General features: G+C 40.6%; 3 protein-coding genes across 6 annotated transcripts; all 3 read left to right on the top strand.

The window, feature by feature from the left end:
* Positions 1–2,684: 2,684 nt before the first annotated feature.
* On the top strand, positions 2,685–5,234 carry LOC146984695 (uncharacterized). Its single transcript, XM_085782046.1, has 4 exons — positions 2,685–2,768; positions 4,024–4,364; positions 4,452–4,541; positions 4,625–5,234. Exons 2-4 carry the CDS (start codon positions 4,049–4,051, stop codon positions 4,903–4,905), a joined length of 687 nt encoding a protein of 228 aa, XP_085638172.1. The 5' UTR covers positions 2,685–2,768; positions 4,024–4,048; the 3' UTR covers positions 4,906–5,234.
* csad (cysteine sulfinic acid decarboxylase) lies at positions 5,219–10,000 on the top strand. Of its 3 annotated transcripts, none has more exons than XM_085782045.1 (14): positions 5,219–5,234; positions 6,142–6,287; positions 6,373–6,499; positions 6,579–6,669; positions 6,911–7,133; positions 7,249–7,328; positions 7,613–7,667; positions 7,794–7,910; positions 8,015–8,079; positions 8,180–8,261; positions 8,369–8,568; positions 8,926–8,977; positions 9,074–9,163; positions 9,318–10,000. In XM_085782045.1, the coding sequence occupies exons 2-14, from the start codon at positions 6,150–6,152 to the stop codon at positions 9,489–9,491; spliced, it is 1,494 nt and encodes a 497-aa protein (XP_085638171.1). In that variant the 5' UTR covers positions 5,219–5,234; positions 6,142–6,149; the 3' UTR covers positions 9,492–10,000. The 3 variants fall into 3 exon arrangements, with proteins under 3 accessions (XP_085638171.1, XP_085638169.1, XP_085638170.1); XM_085782043.1 differs by lacking the exon at positions 5,219–5,234 and adding an exon at positions 5,771–6,033; XM_085782044.1 differs by lacking the exon at positions 5,219–5,234 and adding an exon at positions 6,006–6,033 and having other exon boundaries at positions 6,145–6,287.
* A 1,110-nt stretch (positions 10,001–11,110) lies between these two features.
* Positions 11,111–19,407, top strand: znf740b (zinc finger protein 740b). Of its 2 annotated transcripts, XM_085782041.1 has the most exons (7): positions 11,111–11,196; positions 14,091–14,224; positions 14,403–14,630; positions 15,025–15,153; positions 15,254–15,389; positions 15,713–15,831; positions 17,206–19,407. In XM_085782041.1, the coding sequence occupies exons 2-7, from the start codon at positions 14,180–14,182 to the stop codon at positions 17,353–17,355; spliced, it is 807 nt and encodes a 268-aa protein (XP_085638167.1). In that variant the 5' UTR covers positions 11,111–11,196; positions 14,091–14,179; the 3' UTR covers positions 17,356–19,407. The 2 variants fall into 2 exon arrangements, with proteins under 2 accessions (XP_085638167.1, XP_085638168.1); XM_085782042.1 differs by lacking the exon at positions 14,091–14,224.
* Positions 19,408–20,620: the final 1,213 nt, after the last annotated feature.

The following is a 20,620-nucleotide window of genomic DNA, read 5'->3' as shown; positions in this document are numbered from 1 at the left end:
CAAGGGAAGCAATGTTTGATCCATACAAATGTAGACCCATCTCCATTTTGTTTCTTGTGGCTCAGAGTGCTAAAGACTGTCAGAAAGAGCAATTTCCTTTTGTCTGTTACTTTACATGTAAATCTAATTTCTTTGTTAAGGCGTGGAGGGGATAAGCTGCTGCTTTGGCTCACTCTTGAATTGTGTACGTGCATAAATAAACACACAGACACACACACACACACACACACACACACACACACACACACATCGTCATCTGCAAAATCCCAATTTTCCAGGTGCAGAGGTCTGTAGAATGGAGCTAGAACCACTCATAAGGAAACTGCATTATTCTCCATCAGCGCTGTGCGGCATCTGAGCTATTATACCATCCACCACTAGCATGCACATACAAATGGAGTTTACCACTTGACAGGGAGCGCGATGGGGCCTGAACAGCACAAGAGTATGAGTGGGATCGTGCTCGATCGCCAGCAAAGTAAGTTCATTTTCATTTTCCATACAGACCATGCTCCACTTGTGTTACAGTGATATAATGCAGAATGACTAAGTGCACACTTCACAGGCACATTATACAGCATTTGCAGTTGGAAGCTCCCAGAGTGTCAACATGTTTGTAATTTCCTTAGATCAGATGACTGCTTTTCAGCTTTGCGAAAGTCTTCAGGATGTATCTTCTCCAGATCAAACTGAATATAATGCAAATTTATAGCATAATAAAGTCGTTAGATGTACATAAAAGTAGATGAATTGTGCATTCCTCTCTTACACAGCAGTCTCACCTGGGTAGTAAGAATAAATAATAAGAGTAAATGATGGTTCTCTCCACTCTTTCCACCCACTGTAGGCTGAGAGAAAACTGGATTTATTCAGTCACCTAATACACACAGTGACTCAGAGTGTATACTGTGTGTGGATGAAATGAGTTTGAGAGGCTTTTCCTCTCTCACAAAGCAAATATCTGTCCAGGAATAAGATATTGATTTGTCATTTCCCAGAGCTGAAGCTGAGTAAACAGGCTAAGCAGACATGTGATTGGTGGTTGTTGATAATTGTTGTCCGGTAACAGTCGGGGGCATTTCCTCTGAAAATGACACTAAACGCATGCTGAACTGTAAATCATTCATGTTGCCTTGCAGGTACCTTTCAAAGCACAAACGTCTGATAAACATTATGAGTCTTTTCTGCACAAACAAAACAAATCAAATATTTATTTCCATGTTTACAGCACTCTGCTTCCCCAGTATGAACAACAACACATCTCTCCACTGTCAACATGAATGTTGGAGCTGCTTGTTTTAGAGGAAGCTCGCTCTGGGCGGAGAAGTCATTTAGATTATTGTTTAACAATCTAAATATATAACTATGGCAGTGACACACTTGTCTCAAAAACACTAACAACAGGTAGCATTACAGTATGGATCACCATTGTCTTTGAAGTGTCTTTTCTTCATTTGTTTATTTGGCATAAACCAAGATTCCATTAGAACAAGGAAAATGGGACTCATTTATCGCCTGGATTGTGCCACCTCAATGTGCCACAGAAGTGAACTGGAAATGCTGCGTTATACTTCAAGTAGGTTTTTTTTGTGCCATTTTTGCATGCGCACAAAATGAAACTAATGAAATTCCTGCAAACATGCAAGAAAGCTATAGGGATATGGAAACCTGTCTTTTTCATGGCATCATGACCCTATACTCATCCATCTGATCCATCCTGACATTCCTGTACAGATATGTCCAGACATCCAGAACTTATTTTGTCCGATTATTCTGATCATGTAGCTGGTGGTCCTGAACGTTTTGCCTCGGTCATGAAAAGACTTCCTCTCTCAGCTTGAATGAAAGGTTGCTGCACCATCCCTGGGATGGTGGGGTGTCGTAGATGTCGTTGTAGATGTAGCAGAATGAGGCAGATGTCAGTCTAATTACCATAACTCTGCAGGTAAGTTTGAATGTGAAATGATGAATTTCTACAGTGTAAACGTGATTTTGAGTTTGCACCTTTTACAGTCTATGGTTTGCATGAGAAAACCTAATCTGAAAGCTATGGTCTCTAATATATTTTATGTTAAGCAGCAAAAGGTGATCCACAGTCATTGACCTGTTTTATGTTGACTGAATGGAGAGTAAGAACCAGTGAATGTGTTTGTTTTGTGTGTGTATGCTGTATCATAGTATTATCTTCAATTTCCATTAGCCTATGTATGATTCATACTTTATTATTATGATAAAATGTATATAGGCTATTTCAGACTTATACTACAACATTATATACTTGATACTATAATGAATTTTGTGTTTTTATCTAATTAATTCATATTACCTATTGTGAACAGATTTAACATCCTCTCTCCTAGGTGTTTCATTTCTTATTTTGTGTTTTATTTATTTCACAGCACTTTATATGGGCTAATTTATTCCCTTTTCACCCTGCTGTTGTAATTTGAATCTACTCTCAGGGGACATTAAGTGTCATCTTATTTCATCTTTATTCAGATTAAACAATGTTTTTTATTATGATTTATTCTTAAAGAAAATATCTCTGAACACTTCCTTCATCACAGACTGCAATGTGTATTCAATCCCACCAGATGTCACCAAGTCTTGATTTGGGAGTTAAAATCTGCAGTTAAATCATCCGGCCACTAGCTGGCAGCACACCAATAAGCACCAGTACAAAAAAAAAAAAAAAAAAGTTTGGTTCCTCTGACAAAAACAAAGAAGAAAACGAAGCGGGAGCGAAGAAGCAGGAACAAACCCGATATGTGAGAACACAGGAAATGTTTTCTCTTTGTCTGCTCAAAGCTGTTTTGGTTTAATCGTATTTTTTCTGTGATATCAGCTGTTACAATAAATTGAAAAAGAGTCTTGTGAGAACACGCCGTGAGAGAGGGAGTGTGCAGTGTGCAGGAAATCAGGAAGTGTAGATATAAACAAACTCAGCATGGGGCTGTGGTCAGGCTGCTGGACGTGGGCTTCAGTTGTACCTGTGTAACGAAGCACATACTGTTGTTAAAGGACGCTGGGTTTAGATAATGATAATAATGGTCTGTCACTAGGCTATACAAAGAACACACTTATAGTAAGAAATTGGTTGTATCTTCCAGATCAATCACTAAAGCAGCTCTCAGTTTGTGTTCATGATAAGCCCACACACCCAGAAACCAAATGGTGCGCTGGAAGTGAAATTAACAAGCTGATTAGTAGATTTGCTTATTTGATTGACAGAAAATCGATTGGTAACACGTTTGTCATTTTCGTCACCATCTATCAATATAACCAAATGAACATGTATCTTCAGGGCATAATCATGAGCATTTTCTGATCTTTTCTGGCATGTAGGCTATAGGCTACACTAAGCAACCAATCCATTATGTAGGAAAGTGACTGTCAAAAGTATTGATTGTATAGATGATTATTGGTTACAGCCTCACACTACTGCTATGATGCATTACTATGAAGGCTGTGAGTGAATGACCTGACAGAGAAATTAAAACAACACTATGCTGCAACACTAAAGGTATTCGTCCTGCCTGACCAGGACTTCAAGCTGTAGGGCACATCATAATTATTCTCTTTAAGTGGTGAAAAATTATGACTAATATGAAATTAATCTAATCATGTGAAACAAAAATGATATGCACTAAATCTGTTGTGGGGCCCTGGACAATTGTCAGCATTGCTTGGTTTGTAATTCCCTTGTCATTATATTTTAACAGATAATAAGTCATTTATTTAACCACTGCACATGCTTCATGACCAACTCACTGGTTGCAGATTTCACAAGCGATCAGAAATAAATTTGAGAATATCATTGTACCTTTATAGCTTTATTAGGTTAGTTACAAAAAATATGTGTTTATCTATGTCACAGACAGTTATTTCAGGAAATAACTGACTCTAGGACTAAAGGGGACTGAGTCTGACTGAGTGTTTAGTATTAAGTTTTGCCATTATTTTAGATTGGATCTGTATTTGCATAAAGAAAATGTATCATCATCACTATATATTTTTTCTCAGGAGCTGATTTAAGTGACATTCAGTCATGGCTGAGGAACCAGCAGCAGAAATCCAGCTACTCCGGAGCCAGAAGGCCAGACTAATAGAAATACTTAGTGGTGATCCTGACTTTGTGCTGCAGCACGCAGACTCTCGCTGTCTGCTGTCACCTCACGGCTACCAGCAGGTGAAATCATGCCGTATTCCTACTGAGAAGGTGACTGAGCTGCTAGATCACATCCTCCAGAGAGGGCCTGAAGCAGCACGAGGATTACTGGAGCTCCTGAAGGACCAGGCTCTACAAGAAACCTTTCCACTGCTTGATTTTATCAAGGATCTGCAAATCAGCACGCTATCATCAGGTGGGTCAATATCCGCTCAATATTTTCAGCTATCTGTGAGATGCTGTTAGATTTATATCTTAAATATAAATGTTTTCTTTACACAAGAACAAGAACAAACAAGAAGAAGAAAAAAACGAAAGAAGAGAAAAGCTGAATTGCAAGAGACCATTCCTGGCAAACAGATCTGCAACAACAGTGAGTCACGCTCCACTCAAAGCCTTTCCCCTCAAAATACTGTAAGATCATCACCTGCTTTATCTGCTTGTCTCATTTTACAGGCTCTTGTTTAGTGACGGAGAAGCAGTTAATGACCGTGGCTCGTGCCATTGGCAAATGTTGGCGGGAGATTGGCAGAGTGGCTCTGGAGATCCCGTCTGTGAAGCTGGAGCAGATTGAGGAGGACCACTCCAGCCACGTGGAGCGAGTATTTGCCATGCTACGCTACTGGAGGACGTGCCAGAGGGAAAAAGCCACAGCAGCTAAGTTGCACTCCCTGCTCAGTCAGGAGGACTGTGCGCTGCCACCTGAAAGTGTTGACCACTTGTTGAAGAGTGACTGAGGCCCCTGGGACTGAAATACTTTCAAAGGAGGATGTTGCAACTGGATATGAGTGTATTTCTCATTATAAAGACTTTTAATTCATATTAGAAAAAGACCATTTTAATGGGACCAGTTCAGAGACATTGACGTACCACTGGACAAGAGGTCTCTCATTCAAAGATGATCGTCTGCTTTTTATTACAGTGTAGAAAAAAAAAATTTGTTAGCTGGAATTTCTTTAAAAGGGCTGCTTCTATTTTCTCTTGTGACTGTAATACTGATTTTTATATTTTCCCTCCAGTCAAGGCAGTTAGGAAAACAACTGAGCAGTGCTCATTTTATTTTAATGTACTACAACAGAATATCTAAAGAGGAGGAATAAATCATATTTCTGTCCTGTGTTTTGATGGGTGTTCTTTAAGGTCTTGAGGATAAGGGGTAAAAGAATCAAGGCTCTAGCTATGATATAAAATATATTATTTACATTATTTGCACAAATGGCTCACTTGCCTGGTGTGTCTGGCATGAAAACAGTGTGTTTGCAGTAGAAGTAGAATTTACTGGAGATTTCCTGACAGTAGTGATCATACCTCTTTATATCTACAGTCTATGGATCATACACATAGGGGACGTAGATCATACACAGCAACAGAGGCATCGTCTTGATGTAAATAAACGATCTTTGGCGGTGGATGTGACCGCTCACAGCTTTCCTATTGGATCTTCGCTCGTCATGTGACGGCACACTGGTCTCCTATTGGACACCCGATATTACACTTGACTGCTCGGCTTCTGGGGTAAGCTCATGGATGCATTTTAATAGATCCATGGGTAAACCACAGAGACACCGGTGGGGTCGATTTAAAGGTTGAAGTGTCCCGGTTCCATTTAAAAAAGAAAAAAAAAGAAGAACTACGTCTCTGTCGTATTACGTCTCTATCGTATTCCGTTCCGGAAATAGACGCAAAAACGACAATACCCCTCCGACCTCAGAGGGTTAATCAGAGAACAACGCTCTCATAAAGCAGAAACTGATAAAAGATAAGTTACTTGCTGTGTTTTCCCCACATAACATTAATTAACTTAGTCTGGTGCAAAGGTAGACTCCCTCACGCTCCTGTCACATTAGTTGATATGGCAAACTCATGTGAGTAGTCTACATTGTGCTGTTGTTGTAGCTATTTTTCTGTTTTTGTTTGTAGCTCTTAACTGTTGGAAGTGATGGTTCATGTTTTTTGTTTGTTTGTAACTACAGCAGATAAGATGACGAAGGAAGCAGCTGGTTTTACTGACCTGAGTGAACCTCTTATCGACCACACCGAGGGCCAACTCTTCTTGAATGAAACCTTCAAAGTTATTCTGGAGCAGGTGCTCTGCAAGGGCACAGACATCAAAGAGAAGGTAACGCCCCAAATCCCAATTGTGTCAAATTACAGTGATGATTCTGAATAAAACTCACAACATTATCCACTTTTTCTTCCTGCAGGTTTGTGAGTGGAAGGAGCCCGAGGAGCTGGCTCTGCTGCTGGATCTGGAGCTGAGGCCGACAGGGGAGCCACAGCACAAGCTCCTAGAAAGAGTTAAAGATGTCGCCAAGTACAGCATCAAGACAAGTAAGACTGCTGAGACAGCTGTACCAGTTGAATAGATTGACCTTATTCACTCTTTTTTTTTTTCCCTCGATCATTTCAGGTCACCCACGTTTTTTTAATCAGCAGTTTGGGGGGGTAGACTACCACGCCTTGTCTGGACGAATGCTCACTGAGGCTCTCAACACTAACCTGTAAGAATCAGCAAGAGATAGCTCATTACACATCAAGTGATATATGTAGATAAGGTTTTGTGACAGTTTCAGGTGGTAGTATTGGATCTTCTACTGGTAAAAGTGTAAAAATAACAAAAAATCTGCATTAGAAAATGTAATAAGTGAAAATACACAATACAGTGCTTGAGTAAATGTACCTAAATGCACTTCAGGTGTTTACTCGGCGCTCTGGTCATTATAGTGTGTATTTTACCTGCAGTTTCACCTACGAGGTGGCCCCTGTGTTCGTGCTGATGGAGACTGAGGTTCTGAGGGGCCTGCGTCAGATGGTGGGCTGGACCGAAGGTGATGGTATTTTCTGCCCTGGGGGGTCTACTTCCAACATATACGCCATGAACCTTGCACGCTACCGACTCTTCCCAGAGGTCAAAAGCCAGGGGCTGTGGGGTCTCCCACGACTGACCATTTTTACATCACCAGAGGTCAGGAACAGCTGTTCAACACTGTACATCTGAGGGATTGAGGTCCTAGATGGAGAATGAAACTTCAGTGTTTGTGTATAAATATGATTAAAAGAAGCACCACTTATGTTTTCAGAGCCATTACTCTGTGAAGAAAGGGGCTGCACTTCTGGGAATTGGGACGGACAACGTCATTTTGGTGAAAGTGGATGATAGGTAATTTACTGTTCTTTTTGTATGAGCCATTTTGGAGCCAAAGGTTTCCTGGTACATATCCTCAAATGAGAGGCTTTCCCCATTTTTCATGTTATATCATTGTAATAACATGGTAATGTAACATAACTGTGGACCATGGATATTATTCCACTATTTTCTGACCTTTTACAGATTAAACAATTAACTCCCACCAGCCAGTTGTCGGTCGGTTCTCAGGATCCTGCCACAGTGATGTCTGACCGATTTTTCTTTCCTTTTTCTCTGTGCTCTCTCATGTGCTGCAGGGGGCGTATGAGACCAGATGACCTGGATGAACAGATAAAGCTGGCAAAATCTCAGGTGAGTAAGTATCAGGTATGACCTGTCATGGTTCACTAACCAACCGTAAAACATTTTGTTCATCCTGCAAGTCACAAATCACAGAGTGCAAGATGACAGTACTGACTTTCAGTGTGTTTCTACCAGGGTTCAGTGCCATTCCTGGTAAGCTGCACATCAGGGACCACAGTTCAGGGTGCCTTTGACCCACTGGACCGCATAGCTGACGTCTGTGAGAAACACGAGCTCTGGATGCACGTAGATGTGAGTCCTCTAGTGAAAGAAATCTCAGTGACACTGTCTCTTGCATTAGCTTGTGTTACATTCATTAAAACGTGAGTTCATGTAGAAGTATGTATTTGTTTCAGGCTGCCTGGGGAGGGAGTGTGCTCTTCTCCAAGCAGCACCGACATCTGATGAAAGGAGTTGACAGGTATTAAATGTACAGGCCAGGCAGTAAGACATGGTCACTGAGGCGATATTTGATTTATTGATTATCATATGTGTGTGTTTCCTTGTGTCTGTGTAACAAGAGCAAATTCAGTTGCCTGGAATCCACACAAGATGCTGGTGGCTGGCCTGCAGTGCTCTACCTTACTGCTTAAGGATACCACGGTTCGATTTCACACTTTGAGGACAATTCATACCTGATACACATCTTGACCTTTTTCAATGGTTTTGCACTTCAAAAATGTGACAGTCATGTATCTTCTTTTACTTAGAATTTGCTGAAGCAGTGCCACAGCGCCAACGCCACCTACCTCTTCCAGCAAGACAAATTCTATGACATCAATCTGGACATTGGGGATAAGTCTGTGCAGTGCAGCCGCAAGGTGGACTGTCTGAAGTTGTGGTTGATGTGGAAGGCTGTTGGCTCTAATGGCTTTGAACAACGTGTAGACAAAGCCTTTAACCATGTCAGGTAAGCAAGCTGCAGCTGTAGCTCAATGCACACCTGAAATAATTAATGAATTAGAAATGATCTCATTTTGAAAAGATGACATCTAAAAGCACTGCTATTTCACTTAACTCACATCTTATCACAAACTGTAGCTGTTCATTCATCTACATTATAGAACAGAATAGAAGGAATATTTAGGATTGTGCAGCAGGTTGCGATACTTGTAGGTGATTTTTGAAACTGAAATCCTCACTCACATAATCTTCTCCTGCCTGCCTGCCATCACCATCTCAATTTTATTGAAAAAATAACACAAATGACATCAGCATCATCAACATTTTATATAAAGGCTTATACTGTAAAAACTTGCCCCTACAGGTATTTGGTTGAACAGATGAAGAAAAGACAAGGGTTCCACCTTTTGGATGAGGTAAGTAAATATCTTAATGATACTAAAAAAAGGTATGTTGTTGTTTTTTCTTTGCAAAATTGTCTAACACATGTCTGTTTCTGTCTCCATTGGCAGCCAGAGTTTGTGAATGTGTGCTTCTGGTACATACCACCCAGTCTGAGAGGGAAGGAAGGAAATGCAGATTATCAGGAGAGGCTGGCAAAAGTAAGTGTCTGTATTACAGTTAAGTGCGCACATAAAGACTGTAGTCACATAAGAGTTTATGATTTTTAATTTCCTTGTGGATGCTTGTAGCCTCCATGCTTTTTGTCTATAACTCTTTGTGTGTGTTTTTTTATCTTCCTTATTTGATTCAAAGGTTGCTCCAGTCATCAAGGAACGCATGATGAAACAAGGCACAATGATGGTTGGCTACCAACCTCTGGGAAACAGGGTCAACTTTTTCCGTGTCATTGTTTTCTCTCCTCTTGTTTCCCAGAGAGACATGGACTTCTTTCTCAATGAAATTGAAAGACTGGGAACTGATCTGTGATCAAAATTACAACTCAGCTGCCCATTCATAATCTGAGGCTGCATCCAAATGTCACAAATGATGAGAAATTAAGAAGTTATCATGTTTGACAGATGTGATTAAACATGTGCTCTGAAATTAGTTTTTCCAGACTTAGAACTTTTCATCCTCAGATCAAGAAACAAGTAGTTTATAACAATGATTTTCAGCAGTTAACATTAAAAGGGGACTTACAATAATCATATCAAGAAATCTGTTTTGTTGTACAATATTATATAAGCCGTCCTAGATGTGACCTTTTGCACTTGCATTTTGACTTTTTGCCCTCAGGGCGGCATTATAGAGTAAGTAACTAGTCCTAGTTAAATGTAGTGATGATGATGATGTTTCTGTGAATTCCAGAAAAACCCAACACTCTGCCCTGTTATTTTCTCATACTTTTTTACTTAATGTATGTATTTGAATAATGTTCCTTTAAACTAACCTAACCTGTTTTGAATACAAGTTCTCACGTAAAAATGTTGAAACATGAGTAGTTTATGACTCTCCTCTTGTTGTGATCAGATCTGCTGAGGGAAATAAATCACCAATTGCATTATAAAAGTGTAATAATTCAGTCTGACTTATTGCTCAACATTGTTAAGACCTGTCAGTCAGTTTGAGCGTGATAGCCAAGTCATGCAATCTGTGGATTGTGCCTTCAGCTATGCAACGCTTTTTTTTTTAATCTTTTCTTTTTATGGTATGTCCATGTTGCAGCAGAATGTGCTACGCACTCATTGGCTGGAAACTTATTGACCACAATTTTGCAAATAAAACATTTTTTTTTATAATGAAATGCAGTGGTACAGTACAAGGGCCAAAATATTTTTAATAATGTATGATATAAATAAATGTGTTGATGAAAAAAGGACTGAAAAGCGCTGCAGTTTTAGATGCATGAGTTCATCTTTTAAATTTAGGAGGTCATGCACTGTCGAGTCACTTGATCCATATCAAGAAAAATAGAAATCTGGTATTTTAGGGATTAATCTGGTTCGTGTTCACACTGACTTTTACATTCTGCCAAGAAACAGATCATGAGCCACATTAAGTAGCCTACAACGGATCTTAAAACTGTTGCCATATTTTGAATGACTATTTGTAGATTATGGGGATTTGACTGGGTGATTGTTATATTTCTTATGCACACACTGAATTAGCCTACAAGCATATCACACCTCAGTTTCAAATGCTTTTGACTGTCTCATTAAATCACTTTCTGGTCACAAATATTTGAAGTTAGCTCATGAATTTTACAGTGCAAAACTCCTGTGGTTGGTCTGTCAGACCACATCACAAAAGAGTCTGGAAACAGACCCTGATCATCTCTTCCCTTCTTCCTCTCAAATAGACTTTTCCAGAGCAAACAGGCTGGCTATGAAAACAGCGGTTGTAGTGGTCCCTCCCTATCTATGTATCGCTGGGGGGTCCAGTCCAGATCTTTGTGCTCCGCCACTGCCTCGCCTCCACCAAAGATACTCTCCTACTCCGCCTCCAACAGTCCCTCACAATCATGGCCGAAAATGTAGGTCACCGCGCTCCGGTCACGTGACTGCGCGTTCGCCCAATCACGGCTCTCCCCGCGAAGCGCTTCCGGTGGCGTTTCCTGTCAGTGTTTGTAAACTGAGAAGAAATTGGAAGTGCGACAAGAAATAATAACCTACAAAACTGTTTAAACCGAAAGGTAAGCAGTCGGCTTTCCGACACGTTTCTGTCGCGGTTCTTTAGGCGTTTTATAACGTGCTGCTCGTTTGTTTCCAGCGGCTGTAGCCGGAGAGGGAGCTGTTGTTTTGTGGTCGGCACTGAGCCCGCACGCCCTGCCTGGCTGTTGTTGTGTTGTCTGGGGTGGGGGGTGGGGGTGCAGTCATACAAGAGTTATCCTCAAACCCAACTCCTGGCTGGCTAGCTGGTTAGCATTTTCTGCTCCATTCAGCAAACTCTCTTTGTACTGCTCACTTTTACGTCGTACGTGCAGCAGCAGCAGCAGCAGCAGCAGCAGCAGGTATCTGAGAGCTCCACACTCAGCCCCGTCTGACCGAAGCTCACCTGTTCAGGGATGATCAGGTTTCCAGCATGGTACCAGTCGTTAGCCAGCTCCCTAGTACCCTGAGTGCCTCATTGTTTAACGTGGTTGTTATACAGACATGCTTTCAAATGAGCGCCATTCACAATCCAAAATTATCCGGCTTTTTAAAAATACTTCGATTGACTGTGAGCAAACATTTTACTCTAAATTGATGTGTAGCATTTTTCTGTACCATTAAAGTGTGCACGCATGGTCTGTCCAGGTAACAGTAGTGTGCACAAAGAGAGTAGATTGGATCAACATTTGGTGTGGTTGCACTATACTTTAAAATGGTACCACTTCTCTTTGGTAGCTGCAGTTGTTCCGCTTTGCAGGTAGATTGTTCCATGCATTGTGGAGAACTTGCTCTCCCAGTGTCTTTTCTCTTCGTAAAATCCCAATTAAACTCACTGAGGTTGAGATGGTTCTACGTATTTGGCCTCATCATGCTGCTGAATAAATCTTGGATGCCTCCCTCGCAACTGTTTATCTCACCACTCATTGCAATAGTCATACTGGCTTCTTTTATCCAGTGAGGGGTTTGGAGCATGGTGGTACTGTGTTCCCACTGCTCCACTAGCTGTTCACTGCCCAGGATGTTTGATGATTTTCTCAAGGACAAAATGCTACCTGCCCCTTTTCATCTTATAGGCTACATGATCATGTGAGACATGAGTGTGTTTAAATACACACTGGTATTCTGGTTTTGATGTGGAATATGGTGTTACTGTTTACACAGATTATAAAGAAACCTGGGGACTCATACACATGAGGTTTCTGATGTTTGGTTTGGTTTGTGTTATTCCTGTTCTGACTGAGTTACCTAACGCCTGCATATTAACGCAGTTTGGTTTCTGGCTGTATAAGCTCTGCTTCATTAATCATCCTGTATTTGCCTTCTGCATCTGATCATCAGTGATTGCAGACCAGTGCCACAATTTGTTCATGACCTGCTTTGATCAGACTCCCTTTGAGCAAGTTTATTGCCGGTGCAGCATTTGCCATTAAAAAAACATATTTTTACTATGTAATGTGAGTCGAGCATGCACCTGAAAACATGCCAGAGGATGGTTAGAAACCTGGATAACGTGTTTTTCATAAAAAGCAGACACTCGTGCACATGTAAAGGCAGTCAGTGAGGAGCAGGGAGTTTGTACAGTGCGTGAGTTTTGTTTGGAAATGTTGTAATGAACCCTACACAAAATAGCCTTGTCCTTTTTCCTAATTGATCATCAGGTGTGTCGGTATAACATCTTCTATTATGGAAGTTTTGCTGTTCTTTTATTTTGTTGACCCTTTCATGTTAAGCATCTACATTTCTTTTTTTTTCTGAAAGTATATTTTTGGGGCTTTTTTATGCCTTTAATTGATAGCGTAGTAGAGAGAGACAGAAAATGGGGAGGCAGAGAGAGGGGGAATGACATGCAGCAAAGGGCCACCCAAGTCGGGATTCGATACGGGGCCGGCTGCAGCGAGGACTGCAGCCTTTTTATACATGAGACGCCTGCTCTACTAACTGAGCTAAACGACACCCCAGCATCTACATTTGTATCCCAGCCTATGTCATCTATCTTCTATCAATCTTATCATTTTCATGCTCTGGCTGTACGTTTAAATAATCAGAATAATGCAAGCCGAGAGACAACAGAAAAAAAAACTAATTTTTGTTTATGTAATTATCCACACTAAAGCTGTTCTGAAGAAATACTTTTGCAGTTATATGCAGTTGAGTTATCACACAGTGCTTTACATGTGCAGGTGATTGAGAGCAGATGATAGTTGCAGAAGTTACCACAGCGCCAGATTTCACGGCTGCTGTCCAGTTCACTTTAACGTGACTGACTGGTTTGTGAACTATCTGAAATACCCCAGTGACTCATCGGTTGATTTGTGCTGTGAAACACGACTTCCAGCGTTGCTATGACAATGTGAGTTGCTCAGATGTAGACTCAGGGTATTGTCAGTTTATTGGGCTTATTTTCTCAGCTGTACAAAGACAAACTGTAGCTTTCAATCAGATTATAAAACATCCCATGTCGCCTATATTTCATTTTACGATGTCTAAAACAATATGATCTAAGATTAAAAGGAAGAATGGGTTTTATAGCGCACTTACTACTGTCAAAAAGAAAAAGCACAGGCATTAGATGTATTTTACACTTTTCATTGTCACTTCACATTTGAAGCATTTGTTTGATTGATGTATCATTCCTGCACACATGTGTTTTGTTGTTGGAGGTTGCCTTGATGTCTGTCAGTTTCTTCCTTCCATTTCTTTTATTTCTTCTCCCCGACTGTTGTGTTTTCTGTCACCCGTGGTGACATGTAATGTGCACCAGACCTCTGGGGGTTTATTGCCTAATAAACTAGATATTAATGCTGGACATAAATTTCTGGGCATGCCGTATATCCAGACGTGATTTGATCAATCTAAATAGATTGATGTGGTTTTCCAGCGCCTGATTCCAGCATGTAAAAAGCTTAGCCTTATGTTGTCATGCCTCTACTTTCAGACTTTCAGGTGGGTGTCTCTTCTGTCACCCATCATCCTGAGTGAAGCCCCCCCTGTTCCCCCAAACACACACGCATTCAAACCACGGCGATGACACACCATTCCAACAACTCTGTTCGAGACCATATGAAATGGGTCAGTGGAAGTCTTCATCTCCAGAATCACCATCATGGTTTTAACGTGTCCCGATACCATTTCATCTCTCTGTCAGTCCCATTTCTCGACCCCCAACCTCGTTCTCCCCGACTCCTTGTCTCTGTGAGGAGTCTTATGGCCCCCACTTTCTGCTCTGACATGTTGTTTGTGTTTCCAGGCTGGGTTGCTGGGCTGTGAGGCGGTGCTGTCCAGCATGGCCCTAATGCAAGCCAACAGCATCCCAGGCCAGAAGAAGATGATGTCATCCTTGGGTCACGGGCACAGAGCCAGTTCTGAGAGCCAGCAAAGCCACTCGCAGCACAGCCACCATGGACACCAGGTTCACCACGGACAACCACACAACAGCCACATGGGGCATCCTTCGACTGGGAGCTGTCCACCTCTGGTGAGGGAGATTTTTGCATGAAGACAAAAATAGACAGGGTCACTCAGAGGGTTTTCTAAATCTGTAGTTTAAAAGCTTTGCTTTGATGGTTATACACAGAAAATGTCTACTTCTGTCATGGAACAGTGTAGGAAACATCATGTGTATTGCGAAGAATATATGTGATTATTTAATATTTAAACAAAATATAAACTTTGATGAATTGCTTTAACACTAAATATGCACTATGATGCAGTTGTAAGCAAACACAAGGATATTTTAAGTTTATTAATAATACACAGTGATTTTCAACAACTGTGACTTCTTTTATACTATTAATTGCAGGCTCTGCTGTTTTTAAATAGCTCTCAAAGTGGTAAACTAAACTATACTGATCTCTTGCTTTCTTCTGAAGCTAATCCGAAAAGACGGGGATTATCACACATCAAGACTGATGGATGGAAAGGACATGCAGGCGAACCAGAATATGCAACCCAAGAAAAAGCACAAAAAATCCAACAAAGTCAAAGAGAAAGTGGTGGAGGTAAAGATATTTTTAGAGCTGTTCTTTACAAAGATCTACTCGTGATATTAAATCCAGATTTCACAAATTAAATGTTAAATGTTGTCTCTGTTGTTGATAGCATCTACTTCCACCAATCGAGATGGATGATGATGATGACAGTTCCCTGAAAGTCCAGAAGAACTTCATCTGTGACCACTGCTATGGAGCCTTCCGGAGTAGCTACCACCTCAAGCGACATATACTTACACATACAGGTGAGGACACACAGCTCATTGTGACCTTTTTCTGGTATAAAGATACGGAAAACGCAGGGTGGAGTAATGAGTAGCCTCCACACATTTCAAAGGCTCCTTTTGCTTGGATTTAACTACAGAAAACATAAAAATGTTCTGTGTTTGTCCATATCATGTAATTGTGTTGCTCTTTTGGAGAGGACCCTTCAAAGTTTTAGTAGAAGATTAATGTTTCAAATCGATTTAATGTTAAAAGTGAAAAGTATCTTTATGCAAGCAAGAGATCAATGTGTCCAGTGAAATCGACTGTAAGTGATACATTTTCCACTTGTGGCTGTTCACAGGGGAAAAGCCATTTGCTTGTGATGCGTGTGATATGCGGTTCATTCAGCGTTACCACCTGGACAGACACAAGAGGGTGCACAGTGGAGAGAAGCCCTACCAGTGTGATCGCTGCCATCAGGTTAGTCATTCATTCTTTTAAAGGGATAGTTCACCCAAAATTCAAATTTCACTCATTATCTACTCACCCTCATGTCGACTAAGGGCTGGGCCTTCTCGGAGTTACAGCGGGGCTCCGTGCAGCACTGCATGTCCATATGACGGTAGCGAACAGGGTTCACTTTTCTTCGTTCAAAAAGACACACCAAAAAACATTCAAATACCTCCACACAGCTCGTCTGTAATGTCCCTCTTGTATTGAAGCCCCAGCATGAGAAATTGTTCGGAAAAAAATTAAATAAGTCTATATATATTTATTTATTTATAAGACTTCCGCTACAAACAAGCTTAAAATATAGACTTATTTAATTTTTTTCCGAACAATTTCTCATGTTGGGGCTTCAATACAAGAGGGACATTACAGACGAGCTGTGTGGAGGTATTTGGATGTTTTTTGGTGTGTCTTTTTGGACAAAGAAAAGTGAACCCCGTTCGCTACCGCCATATGGACAAATACTGCTGCACGGAACCCCGCTGTAACTCTGAGAAGGCACGGAGGACTCTGAAACTTCTCCCAGCCCTTAGTCGACATGAGGGTGAGTAGATAATGTGAAATTTGAATTTTGGGTGAACTATCCCTTTAATGTAGCCTTTTTCTTGTATGTTATTCACTGAGCATTTTTAGATTCATCTCAGTCAGTCTTTCTGCATGGCCACAATCTACCTCATTTAAACTCATGCTGTATGGATCAATTGACCAGCCGTGACATGATGCTCACACTGAATGCAAACACAGAGTCACAGGTTGGTTTTGTCCATTGATAATTCCAATAAAGTTTCCCCAAACATAACAACCGCATCCTCAATAATAATGATGAAAACAGAAAAGGGCGGATTACCTTCTGCAGTTCTTTGATGACTGATTGAAAATAAAGGTGAAAAAAAACTGAACAAAAACTTGCTGGATTATGCAGAAATTATGTTTTTTATCACACCAGCTCCAAGACCAAAGTTTTAGCTGGAATATTGAAAATGCTGCTTCAGCAGAGGAGCTGCTCCCGCTGCGCGACAGTTGACCAAAATTTCTCACACACCAGACATGTGGTTGCTCGTCTGAGAGCCGACTGGTTGATTGTTCATGCAGTTAATCTGGCATTGTGATTACCTCACGCTGCACATAAATCAACAGTCTGGCAGAAATTATGCTCAATTTGAGGATTATTTTGAGAACCAGTTTCAGGCCAAAATCATACTCACTCTCAATGTCTTGGCTTTGCATGTTCTTTAGGGTTTCTGCATTTTAGCCAGAATCTTATAAATAAAAGCAGCTGTTGTGGCAGTCAGCTTTGCTATTTCACTTTGACTCAAATGCACATCTTTCTCTGCCCGGCTTCAGAACTTCTCACGGACAGACAGACTGCTCAGGCACCGACGGCTCTGCACTGTTGGGATGAGCAAAGAGGAGAGCCAGTACTCGCAGGATACACCTGGCCATCCAGCTTCCTGGAGCCCCCTACAGCCTTCCAACAACCGTCTGACTGTCTGACACCCACCTGCCCTCCAGGACCCCACAAAAAGATCCTACAGACAGCAGCAGTCTGCGGCTCAGTAATGTTGAACATTGAAACACCACAGAACTGTAACCTGACAGCCTAGCTTAAACACAACCAAACTTTAGTTTGCTCATCCATAGAGCTTGATAGTAGTTTTTTTGTACTTTTTTAAAATCTGCCATTACATTATGATACATGCAAAAGAAGGACTAATTCACAATCCTGGACAGCAGATCATGATATTACAGCAATAACCCAGTGAAAAATGCTCACATCTACTTTAATCTGAGTAGATGTATTTTTGGTATTGCTGCCAAGAGATTGCAAATATTTTTGGCTGCATGAACTGTCTGCTGTCAGCCCCAGAGCTGCCTCTTACCACACGGACAATTCACTAATGGGCACAAGCGCAGAACTATGTAGCTTTTTAACCATGTACCAGCTTATGCTGATAAGTGAGACATCCCAGCGGACTTGTGGTCTGTGCTGCCACGGGGAAGTAATTACCCACAAATCCAGTAACTACACTATACAACACTACAGACAGGTTGAATAACACTGACAGTTAACTATAATCTCCTGAAATGTCCAATTTTCAAATAATCTGGGTATTAGCATGTTCTTCACAATGTTCCTTGTTTTAAAGGGGTGATGCCCTGACTGTTAATAGGTTACGCTGCTGAAAGGCTGTAGAGGCTGACAGGTTTTGTAGGAGTAGCCGAGATTTTTTTTTTGATGCTCTTAAACAAATCTAGTGAGTTTTTTTTTTTTTATATAATGTTAGCTGGATGTAGGAACGACTTGTCTGTGGCAAAATCAGGGGTTTCCTAAAGTGCTTCTGTAATAACACCCTTGAGATAAACTCAGTGTGTTTACTGTCCCTGCTCCTAGGAACCACTGTCAGTCTTATTTCTTTCCACTCAGTGTTAGATCCCTCTGACTTTGAGAGACTTTCAAAAGTATTTTTCTAAGTGAGGCTGGGTCAGCATATTATCTGTAATGCTGAGACCTACCTAAAGGTTCCTGACAGTATATTATCAAATCTCATCAGAAGTGATTTTTATGAGGCTGTTTCCACAGAGGTGGATCATAAACTACTCCCAGACCTAAAATCATTTTTCACTGCTGGTACTGGGAAATCTTTCTTGGTGCTAACCAGATTTAGTTCAGAGTTTGTGAAAGTGGCCCGGTACAGTTTAAAGTGTTTAACGTGTAATTTGACTCATCCACAGATGTAGACAGCTGACCTATGTCTTGACCTGACTGAATGTGACCTGAATATAGTGCCATGTCATTTCATCTCCGTTTAAACCTTGAGCATCTTCAGTGAAGATGAGAAATGTAGTTTATGGACAGGGGAGGAATACAAGGTCCACGTGGTGTTTGCTATGATCATAACCTACATTATGTTATTGTATGTCCAGGCCTCTGTAGAATCGAATCAGTTTGTAAACACTGGACTGAAGATGGTAGCTCAGTTGTAAAGGAAGACAGGAGTTTTTAACATTTAATATCTGTTTAGGTTAAAACATGTTTTATAATAGACTGTTAGTTCCGTTGCTGTCAGACTTTTAGATCATGTGAAAGGAGTTTTGGGCCCCTCACTGACTTGTCTACTGTTTATGAAGTTAATATATATTTAAATTGTAGTAAGGGTAGAAGATAGAACGTATGGGACCTACACTCCAAAAGCGAATCAAAGTATTTACAAAGTTATAATCATTAGTCTGATGATTTTTATGAAAACAGAAAAGGCCATGATGAATTATCATTCAACATGCTCTTAGGAGTAAAGTAAAAGCTGATACTCGTTCCCTTTTAGTATAGCAGCCATGATTAGTCAGCATATTTTTTTTATTTTTCTTTTGCATGTATTTGTTGGAGGAACTTGTATACATTTTGTTTTGGTAAAGACATTTTTTTAATGTTAGCCCCAACTTTTATTTTTTTGTTATTTCAGGGGTGTGAAGTAAAGACTCAATCATGCTGTAGTGAGTGGACTTTTATGGCCCCCAGTCTCAATAAAGCTGTTACGGTTTTTAAACTAGTGTGAATTGTTCACATCAGATCTCTTCCTTTCTTCTCATAAAACTAAACTTCTTCAGAGGGATTAGCAGATTATTCTGATGACTTCGCAACTGCTGAGCTCTAATCAGCATCAAACTGTACAAACTGTACATTACCTGATTCAGTCAGGACATCTTTTAGAGAAAAAGATAAGAAGAAAGACTGCAGAACATTTCAGAATAATGCAGTGCACTAGTTATGTCAGCAGGTGGCATCCATGAACAATTGAGGGTCAGTCGTCTCCATAGTGCAGTGGCAAAGATGTAGAAATAATTAAAGATACTTTCAGTGCTCTGGGGAAGAAAATACCAGTAACTGATCGACATGAATGTGATTAAAGGAGATGCTCCAAATTTTGCTGAGCGTAAATAAATCTGTTGTTTTCAATAATAACATGTAAAACATATGTTACTACACTATCAAATGAATCTTGGGAGGCAGGTGTGTGTGTACAAACACAAATAACCTGCGAGACGGACATCAGCTTGCCATAATGAGACAGACACATCAACAGCAAATTATATGATAAATGCAAAATAATAACAAATCTGCTTTTCTTACCACTGTTCAACAAAATAAAAATATTTACAATAATACAAAGCTGATGAAAATAGTTTTTATGCCTCTGTGACAGCGACAGTCAGGGCTGTAACCTTCTCTCAGCAACACTTTAAGGGAATTTAGGTCATTTCTACAAATTTCTTAAACTGAGTAGATTTTGGTAGTCGAAGGGCACTGTGACATCACAAATCATGATCTTTTGAATGTGATATCTCTAGACCTCCATGGGAAAATGTCTTCCCATTTTCTATTTTATTTTGATTAGTTTTAATAAGAAAAGTAAAAGCATTGAAAAGGGCAACTGTCAGTGACGAGTTCTCCTTTCATCAACACGTCTCATTCAGCTTGGACAACTACACAAAGTAATCCAGTTTTGTTGCTTAAGTAGGTTCACACAGGGCCTCGTCAGTACCACAAGAGGGAGGTGTATGCTAAGGTACCGCCTGTTTACGACCTTCCTGGAGAGACAGTAGGAAACAGATGGTACTTGCACTGTGTAAAAAGCCAAGTGTTGTTGTAGTTTTCAGGGGCCTTTTATGGTAATCGTTAAAGCTGAGACAACAGATGATCAATACACCTTAAAACTCAAAGCAATCACTGATATCATGTCCTGGACTTGTTTAAAATGTA

This window comes from Trachurus japonicus, chromosome 7, assembly GCF_045865225.1.
Source record: "Trachurus japonicus isolate A0001 chromosome 7, Traja_1.0".
Classification (NCBI taxonomy): domain Eukaryota; kingdom Metazoa; phylum Chordata; class Actinopteri; order Carangiformes; family Carangidae; genus Trachurus; species Trachurus japonicus.
This window is presented reverse-complemented; position numbering and strand designations above follow the sequence as displayed.